The following is a 9,073-nucleotide window of genomic DNA, read 5'->3' on the forward strand; positions in this document are numbered from 1 at the left end:
CACCGGAGCCCACTGAGGCAAGGCAGGCACCGGAGCCCACTGAGGCAAGGCAGGCACCGGAGCCCACTTAGGCAAGGCAGGCACTGGTGCCCACTGAGCTGCCTCCATGGCCCTTGAGGTTGTCTTGTATGGGAAGAAGTGACTGAGTCCCAGTCTGTGAATGCTGCAGGGCAGAACAGCACCATGGACTCGGCAGAGAGCATGGTGAAATCATGAGTGTGCACTAGGTACTTGGGTAAGTACTACATGATGCCCTGCCATGCCGAGTATGCTGTGTGCCAGGCTCTGTCAGTGCATATGTGTGCATGTGCACGTGTGCATGTGTGTATGATGGTATTCGTGGGGTGACCAGAAGACAACATGAAGGAGAGGGTTCTTTCCTGCTACATGGATCCCGAGGACTGGACTCAGGGCATCAGGTTTGGCGCCAAGGGCCTTTACCTGCTGACTCTGGTGATTTAAATATGTGGCAGTAATGAACACAAAGGTAGTTGCACACTCGCAGAGCATCTCCTTTATAGGTGTTACATGCATGATTTCAAAGGCTTCTCCAGCATGACTCTATGAAGTACAGTCACCCCTCAGCATTTGTGGGGAGTGTTCTGGGATCCCTGTAGACACCCAAGTCTGCAGCTGCTTTACTCTGAACGTGAAATGGCACCGTATTTGATAGAACCTACACATATCCCTTGTTGTAGGTTAAATCACCTTTGAACACTCACTGCGATGGATATGCCTTCTACTGTACCATGGATAGAATGTCAGTGCAGCAGGGGGGCAAGTTCAATAAATACTCCCTTCTTCTCAAGTGTTGTGTGTTCACATTTGTGCACATGTGTGCACATGCACCTGTGACCCACACACCAACATCAGGTGTCTTTCTCTATCACACTCCACCTTAGCTTTCCACTGAACCTGGCCAGTGAGATGCAGGGATTCTCTGTCTCTGCCACCCCAACACTGGGATGCCAGGAGTGTGCCCAGCTGTTTACATGGGTACTAGTGATGAACATAAGTCCTCATGCCTATGGGCAGGCACTTTAACCCCTTGAGCCACCCCCATCTCTTCCTTGAATGTCTTGTGGGTAGTTGGCTCAATCACAGATGCAGAACTGGGGATTGAGAGGAACAGGTGTTTGTATTTAACCCTATTTGAAAGACAGAACCAAGTCAGAAAGCTAAATAAGACCCAGTGTCATGCAGCTAGACAGGGCCGGAGCTGTGCTCCCCGAAGCCTGACGCTCTGTTCTTTCCTTCCTACTGACAAACAGACCAACAAAAGAAGTTTCTATCTCAATTTCACTGGACAGAGGAGAAAACCAAGGGTCAGAGAGGCCAGGCCACTTGTTCAAAATCATACAGTTAGGCTGGAAATTTGAACGCAGGGTTGACCCAAAACACCATGGTTTCTCTACTGTTTAGTTCTGGCTCTGGGCATGTGCAGTCCTTCCCAGGAGCTGAGGGCCCTTTGGGACTCACCCAGCTTGTGTTGGAAGCACAGTTTGGCCAGCAGGATGAGGATAAAGGGCAGTCCTTTCTGAAGCCAGCAGACCACAGCCTTCAGCTCAGACAGTGCCGGTGCTGGAGTTCCCGGCTGCTCGTCCACCCCTTCCTCTGCGTGCCCACGGTGGTCCCCACCCACGTGCTGCAGCAGGGAGCCCCCGCGGTGGGCACCATGGTGGAAATGGTGGTGGGCCTGGCGGTGGTGGTAGGTGCTTCCTTCGGCGCTGCGGCCACCGGCCTCATCCCTGGTGGCTGGCATGGGGATGAAGACATCCCCGCCACCCGCTGTGGAGCCCAGCACCAGGCCTGCTGGGAAGGGGCCAGCAGGCAGGCCACCTGCCAGGCCTGAGAAGAGTGCAGGAGGGGAGGCCGTTTCTGCCTTCAGGCTCTCAAATACACCACCCTCATCCACGCTGGCCTCAGAGCTGAGTGCCTGGCTGCGACTTCTGCGAGAGACAAGATGACAGATAAAGCTCACGTCAGACCAGGCCCCAAACTCACACAGCAGATCAGTCTCTGTGCTGGGAGGGCGCAGACTTAAGTCCACGATGGTGTCTAGAGACAAGCGGGGCCTGCACACTTAGAACTGAATGAGGACATCAAGCATATCCCCAGGAATGAGTCTTGAGAACTTTGTGGGAAGAGGGAGTGGCCCAGGAAAAACACATCTGGAACTGTAAGTGAGGCAAACCTTCTTTCTTCATAACATCATCCAGCCTGCAGTGGTCTGTTTTTGCAACAGAAACACAGATCAACAGACATGAGAGAAATGTTGCACCCTCATGGGATGGTGGCCACCAAGCACCAACAATATGACCGATGCAACTGTTTCCCCTCAAAATGCTGGGTGCAGTCCTAGGCCCCCAAAACTCAGAATGTAACCCTATTTAGTGGAGGGTCTTAAATAGTGGACCCCAATCCCGAATGACAGATGTCTATAGGAGAGACACACAGCAGCTGGGGAAGAGAGACTCTATGAAGTGCTCCCTGCCCCTTGCAGCCTCCAGCACCATGAGAAAGCAAGTCTCTGTGTGGGAAGCCACCAGACGCACCAGCTCCAATAGGCTTGTGATCCCAGAACCTGGGAGGCTGAGAGGAGCCCAACTTCAAGACCAGGCTTGGCAACTTACCCTGTCTTGGGAAAATGGGAAGAAGGCTGGGCATTGTTGCTCAGTAGTAAGGATTGGGGTCCTGTGTGTTTCTGACTGACTCATGAAATCCTCCTACCAGCCTATATTAGCTATACATAATATCCTCATTTCACAGATAAGCCAGTGGAGGCACACACAGACACAAGCACTTGGTCACAGATGAATTGCTGGTGAGGAATAAGAACTGAGGGTTTGGTCCCAGGTGGACCAACTCTACAGCCTACATTTATTTATTTATTTATTTATTTATTTATTTTTAAGGCAGGGTCTAATCTATCCCCAAGCTGGCCTCAAACTTGCTATGTAGATGAGGCTGGCCTTGAACTCCTAATTCCCCTGCCTCCACCATCCAAATACTGGGATTACAGGTGTGTGCCACCACATCAGGTTTATACAGTGCCATGGATTGCACCCAGGGCTCCCTGAGTGCAAGGCTAACGTTTTATCACTGAACCACAAACCAGATCTCTCTCTTATACACTCCCCATAAAAGCTGCTTTTGGCCTTGCCTCGTGCCATCCAGGTTCTACTTATTATATGGATATGGTTAGTTGATTAATTACTAGTTGATCATTAATTCAATTAATGTAATAATTAAGTATGGGTATAGTTGATATTTCACTGTCACACTAAAAGCTCTCAAGGCCCCCACTCTATATTCTAGAAGACTCTGCTAAGTTCTAGAGACAGATACTAAGCGTATTCCTATTTTACAGATAGAAACTGAGGTTCCAGATGAGCACCCCAAACCCCAGTTTCTCAGCGGACTTCTCACCTCTCAAGGACCTCCTGCTTCAGGCTGCTGGGGACACTGGGCTGTCCTCTAGCCCTCCCCGCCCTGTCTAGGTTACCTGCATCTCTCCATCAGATGCCAGCTGACACATCTCCTCCTTGATGGGAAGACAGGGGCCACCTCTCACTAAAGCCAATGCTTGCTTGCAGGGGACTGATCTCAGTAGTCACCTTTTATTTTATTGCTCACCTTTTTCTAGAATCTTAGTTGTGTGCTGTGGTTACTGTGCGGAGCCCAGCAAAACCGCAGGTGGTTCAGACCCATCAAAGACCAAATGAATCAAAATCTTTGGGGGTGGGCCCTCCACCTTGACAAATCCCCTGGAGATTTGAGCATGCAGCGACAGGGACAACCTTGATTGATTGATTGATGACTCCCTTCATATCTCTCTACAATGCATCTCGCACAGAGCATGCTCAACCAATGTTGTTTGGACGAAGGAGGGATTAGTCTGACCAGTAATTAACAGAGTACATCTTAGGGGCCAACTGCATGGATTAGTGAGTGGAAGTGCTTGCTGCAAAACCTGGGTTCAAATCCTGGGACCTATATGGTGAAAGGAGAGAACCAACTCCTGCAGGTAGCCCAGTTCACACAGTTAAGTGCAATGGTTTAAAGCATTTGATTGAGCCTGGTATTTACAAAGCTCACTTGATAGTGGAATTGTTTTTACTGTGGAAACCCTACTACTCTTGTACAAGACACTGAGGGCAAAGGCACAGATTGGTCTGGAGCAACCTCGAGGTTGTTTCTTTCACCAACTGGGCTTCATGGTACACCATCCTAACCCTGGCATGGCTTGGAGCTGGCTACCTCGTTACTTTCCCCTCTGGGACCCCTCCCTGGTGGCTCCAGAGCCTGGGAATTGTGTGGTCCTCTTCCCTTGGGCTCCCTGATGATATTAGTAGTGGCAACAATAACAGACACCATGGCTATGTGTCTCAGAGGGACTGAGCTTTCTCTGCATTTCAAGAGCTTGGCTCAGAAAGCACATGTCCTGCCAGGTGCCCAGGCCTGTGAGGATGACCCCACCACCCCAAGGGACTCTGGAAAGCCTCCCCCACCCCCTGAGTTCACTTGAGCTCCTGAGGCTCTAGGGAACTTCGGGACAAATAGGGAAAGCTCAAACCACCAAGGGCTTTTTTTTTTAGTTGGCCTCCCTCCCCTCAGCCCCTCTCCTGTATTCAGCTGGGACTGCAGGCTAAATGGGAGAGCCCATTCCTTAGGGGCTATGTACTTCCAACTTAACCACTTAAGAGCAACGGCTCTCACAGCCCTGGGGAATGGATCCACTTGGATCTGAGAAGGCAAACTATGCATCTGAAAGAGCCAATGAGAAGCATTCACGGGTACTGGTGTCCGCAGACAAGGCTGACAAACTGAGTTTGATACCTGGGACTTACGTGGCCGAAAGAGAGAACTACAAGCTGGCCTATACACATGCCATGACACAGGCACTCCATTCACTATGAGAACACACCCAAGGAGTCAGCTTTATAGAGAGAAAAGGTTTGTGTAGATCACAGTTGTTAGCATTTTGTCTACGCTCCGCCCCACAGTTACCTGGCAATAGCCAGGTGTGCCTGACTCATATAAAAGGGGCTGCCTGTCTCTCCCCCCTCACACTCTCTCGTGCCTTCTTGATCTCGCTCTGGCCTCTTGCCCTTTACCCCCTCTCCTCATTTCCCTTCCCTTCTTTTCCCCCACTTGCTCATGGCAGGCCTCTAATCTCTCTCTCTCTCTCTGCCTTTTTCTGTCTCTAAACCCTCAAATCCCCTCCCCATGCCCTGAATTAACTTGATTCTATACTATACCATCATGGCTGGTCCCTCGGGGAAGGGATGCCTCAGCATGGGCCCGCAGAGGCACCCCTTCCCCCACACCTGACTACACATCCACCAAAACATATTCCTTCTCTCTTTATATTTTTATAAAACACAACAAGAGTCTTGGAGGTTGAGAGAGCCAATGGCAAGGCTGGCTCAGTGGCCATATTTGCCCATCACCTAGTGGTGTGGTTGGCAGTGGTGGCTGCCATGTAAAAACTGGATAGTTTTAGCAGTCGCCTGTAATACCAGTAGCTAGAGGCAAATAAATGTATAACGTAAATAAATAAATGTAATTAAAATTACAAATAAATAATTAAACATTACAAATAATGTGACTTTAAATTATAAATAATGTAATTAAAAACTATAAATAAATAATGTAATGAAAAGTTCAAGCACAAAGTTTGATAGGAACAAATGGAGCAAAGGTCAGATCTCACTCAGCCCTGCCACTTCCTGGCTGTGTGACTTTGCTAATGGACCTGCTCTCTCTCGGAACCTCAGTCTCTCATCTTCAGGGTGCTCTTAGGGAGGTGTGGAGTATCCCCTCAGGGCATGACCAGAAAGTGTTTTATCTGCCATTGTCTCTGCCCCCCAGAGACGTCTGGGTTGAGTTGAGAGCAAAGCTGTCCTCAGCTCAGAAGATCCCACCAGGCTGCATGTGTGTCCTGGGGTTCTCGAGTACACTGTTCCATCAGCAACTCTGACATTACCTGTATCGCCTCTCTACGGCTGGAGAGACTGAGACCTGGAGGGCTGCTTCCCACCAAAGGCACCACAAAACATGGCTGGCGAGCCTGTCCCCTATCTGTGTTTATGACAAGATGCCCGAGATTGGATACTGGTGTACAACACGGTCCTCTGGGAATGGCGTGGCTGTTACCTTCCTGAAATCAGAACAGCTCCTTGCAATCCTCACAAGACTGGGACACGGAGAAAGAGAGGGCAGAGTCATCAGACCTCCCCCTCTCCTTTGCCTCCTGCACCTCCACAGCTGTGTGCTGCCTCAGGAATAGCTAGACAGTTTTCTGAAGGGAGGAGTCCGGTGTGAGTCTCACCCTTGCTGGGCTGGGCCTTTTGGTGGTACAGCTGCTTTTGAAGCACTCATTTTCCTGAAGGTGACCCCAATAAACTCATTGGTTCACACAGTAAGCAGACAGCCATCCAGGAACAAGCTCTTGGCAGGCACAGATCTGCCAGCTCCCTGACCTTGGACCTCCCAACCTCCATACTGGTCAGAGATGCTCTAGTAGGCAGGCCAGATCCTGTGGGGATTGCTGTAGCAGCTCACTGAAGCCAGGTATCTCTATACATGGAAAGCTGGCAGGAAGAGTCTGAGTCACATGGATCTGTGTGGCTCTGTCTCACAGGGTTTGACAACTGTCTCAAGACAACAGCAGCTGCCCTGTGTCAGTAGTGCTCTCCGCTTAGCTTAGGTCTAAGGTGAATGTTCCCTAAGGTACTGTAAAGGCAGGGATCGTGAGGTATGCCATTAGGAGGTGCTGTGGGCCTTTAAGAGGTGAAGTTTAGGGCTGGAGAGATGGCTCAGCAGTAAAGAGTGCCGACTGCTCTTCCAAAAGTCGTGAGTTCAAATCCCAGCAACCACATGATGGCTCACAACCATCCATAATGAGATCTAATGCTCTCTTCTGGAGTGTCTGAAGACTGCTACAGTGTACTTACATATAATAAATAAATAAATATTAAAAAAAAAAGAGGTGGAGTTTAACGGGCAGTCTTTAGTGGGGAGTCTTTAGATCCTTGAGGTTGTGTGCTGTGTGTAGAGGAGCAGTATTCTGGTACACAGCTCTCCACTGTGTTTCTTGAGGCTGGGCCTCTCACTGAATCCAGAGCAAGCAGATTCCCACTAGTCTAGCCAGGTGAGTTGCCCTGGTTTCCCTGTCTCTGCCTCTCAGGTACAGGTGACTACTAAGCCTACTCAGTTTTCACGAGGGCCCTAGGAATAGAACCTTCATTTCCCAGGCTTGCCTGGCAAGCACTTTATCTACTGAGGCCACCTGTCCGCTCCACCATGTTTGAGAAGTAAATCACTCTCACCCACACGTGCAGCCGCCACTGCCAACCACACCACTAGGTGATGAGGTCAAATACGACCACTGAGCCAGCCCTGCCATTGGTTCTCTCAGCCTCCAAGACTGTGATCTACATAAACCTTTTCTCTTTATAAAGCCAGTGGCCTTGGGTGTGTTCTTATAGGAAGGAGACGCTGCCAAATATACTGCAAAGCAATTCTCTATTGGGTCTGTTTTATATCTCCAGTAACTGACATTGATAGGCCTAGAGTCCCCAGATGGGAGGAAATTGGAGGGGGAGGGGCAGAGACTCTTACCTTTCAGGTGGAATGTTGTCCGTGTTACTACTGTGGCGTCTCTGCATTTTCCTTAGCACCTGAAAGCCGACATGAGTGTGAGCTACATCTCTTGACACACCCCTTCCTTGCCTGTTGCCATGGTGACTGTAAATAAGTACCACTCCTACATTACATGACTAAGGCTCTCTGGCAATTTCCAAACTACATTTCTCTCATTTCTGCCACACAATCCTCACTTTGGTATTACATTCCACAGGAGAGAGGAACCACCCTATCTCTCAATGAGGATACAGAGAGTCACAGGTGAAGGTGGCTCCTATGCAAAAGGAGAAAACAACAAATGGGGGTACAGACAGGTGCTAGTTGGGGTGCAGTGAGCAGCAGATGCTGCCTTTTAATTTGCTATGTGACCTCAGACAAGCCAGGAACCTCTCTGTGACTTCCCTAGTGCCCCATCTGTTTCCTGGGAGAGAATGGAACAGTGGAACTCAAGGGCTCCTTCCATCTTCCATCTCACACATTTCATAAGTGAAGCTGCAAATCCCCATGGAAACACATCACCTGGTGTGCAGCAAGGAGCCACATGGACCTCAGAACTCCATGTTGACGAACCGTGCTGTGGACACTCAGGGTTCCTGATGGGATGTGGCCACTGGGTCCCAGAGAGAGCAGGCCTTCTCCTCCTCTTCTTCTTCAGAGGGAAGCGCAGAGCAGGAGACTCATCGGAGACAGCAGACCTTGGGTGTCACAAAGGACTTTTGTAAAGAGGCCTTGCCATGACTTGCTACAGAATAAGCTGTTTGGATGTGACTGGGTACTATAACAGCCTTAGTTCTGGTAGCCTCTGAGCTATCCTCTGATGTGCTGATGGTGGGTTATGGCCTTAATTGGTTTGTCCTATTAGCAAACGATCATCCTGGCGATTGGAGAGAGAGCTCTGTTGATAAAGTGCTTACCACACATGCATAAGGACCTGAGTTTGATGCCCAGCGCCTCTGTAAGTAGCCAGGCATGGTGTTACACTGTGTAATCCCAACACCAGGTGTTAGCATCAGGACATCCAAAGACTGTGGCGATGCATGGGCGGGTCCACAGACCCGTTGCCAGGGCAACAGCCACCATATTCCCAGAATCCATTGGGCTCACCTCCCACCTTTACGTGTGGCCATATGTCACAACCCATATATATATGGGGAACATTCCTCCATCTTTCTCTCTCTTCCCCTCCTCTCTTTCTGCGCCACTACCCTCTCTCTCCCTCTCAATTAAACCTCTTACACATGGAACTGTTTGGACCTAGTGTGGTATGTTCTGACGAGACCCACCATTCTAACACATCACCAGAGAGGCCAAAACAGGAGGATTCCCAGTATTTCCTGGCCCAGTCTTTCTATCTGAGGAGCCCTAGGTCTCAGTGAGAGATCAAAAAATAAGGTGGATAGTTCTGGCAGAATGACCCCTGAGG

General features: G+C 49.8%; 1 protein-coding gene across 3 annotated transcripts in view; it reads right to left on the reverse strand.

Annotated features, from left to right (window-relative positions):
* Positions 1-9,073, reverse strand: part of Rnft2 (ring finger protein, transmembrane 2) — a 56,502-nt gene that overhangs the window by 44,663 nt on the left and 2,766 nt on the right. For all 3 annotated transcript variants that reach the window (XM_031337645.1, XM_031337643.1, XM_031337646.1), the window contains 3 exons: positions 8,170-8,345; positions 7,627-7,685; positions 1,480-1,949 (listed from right to left, as the gene is read on the reverse strand). In XM_031337645.1, coding sequence (XP_031193505.1) covers positions 1,480-1,949; positions 7,627-7,685; positions 8,170-8,193 — 553 coding nt within the window. In that variant the 5' untranslated portion in view covers positions 8,194-8,345. The remainder of the gene's footprint in view (positions 1-1,479; positions 1,950-7,626; positions 7,686-8,169; positions 8,346-9,073) is intronic.

Source organism: Mastomys coucha, unplaced genomic scaffold (assembly GCF_008632895.1).
Source record: "Mastomys coucha isolate ucsf_1 unplaced genomic scaffold, UCSF_Mcou_1 pScaffold22, whole genome shotgun sequence".
Classification (NCBI taxonomy): domain Eukaryota; kingdom Metazoa; phylum Chordata; class Mammalia; order Rodentia; family Muridae; genus Mastomys; species Mastomys coucha.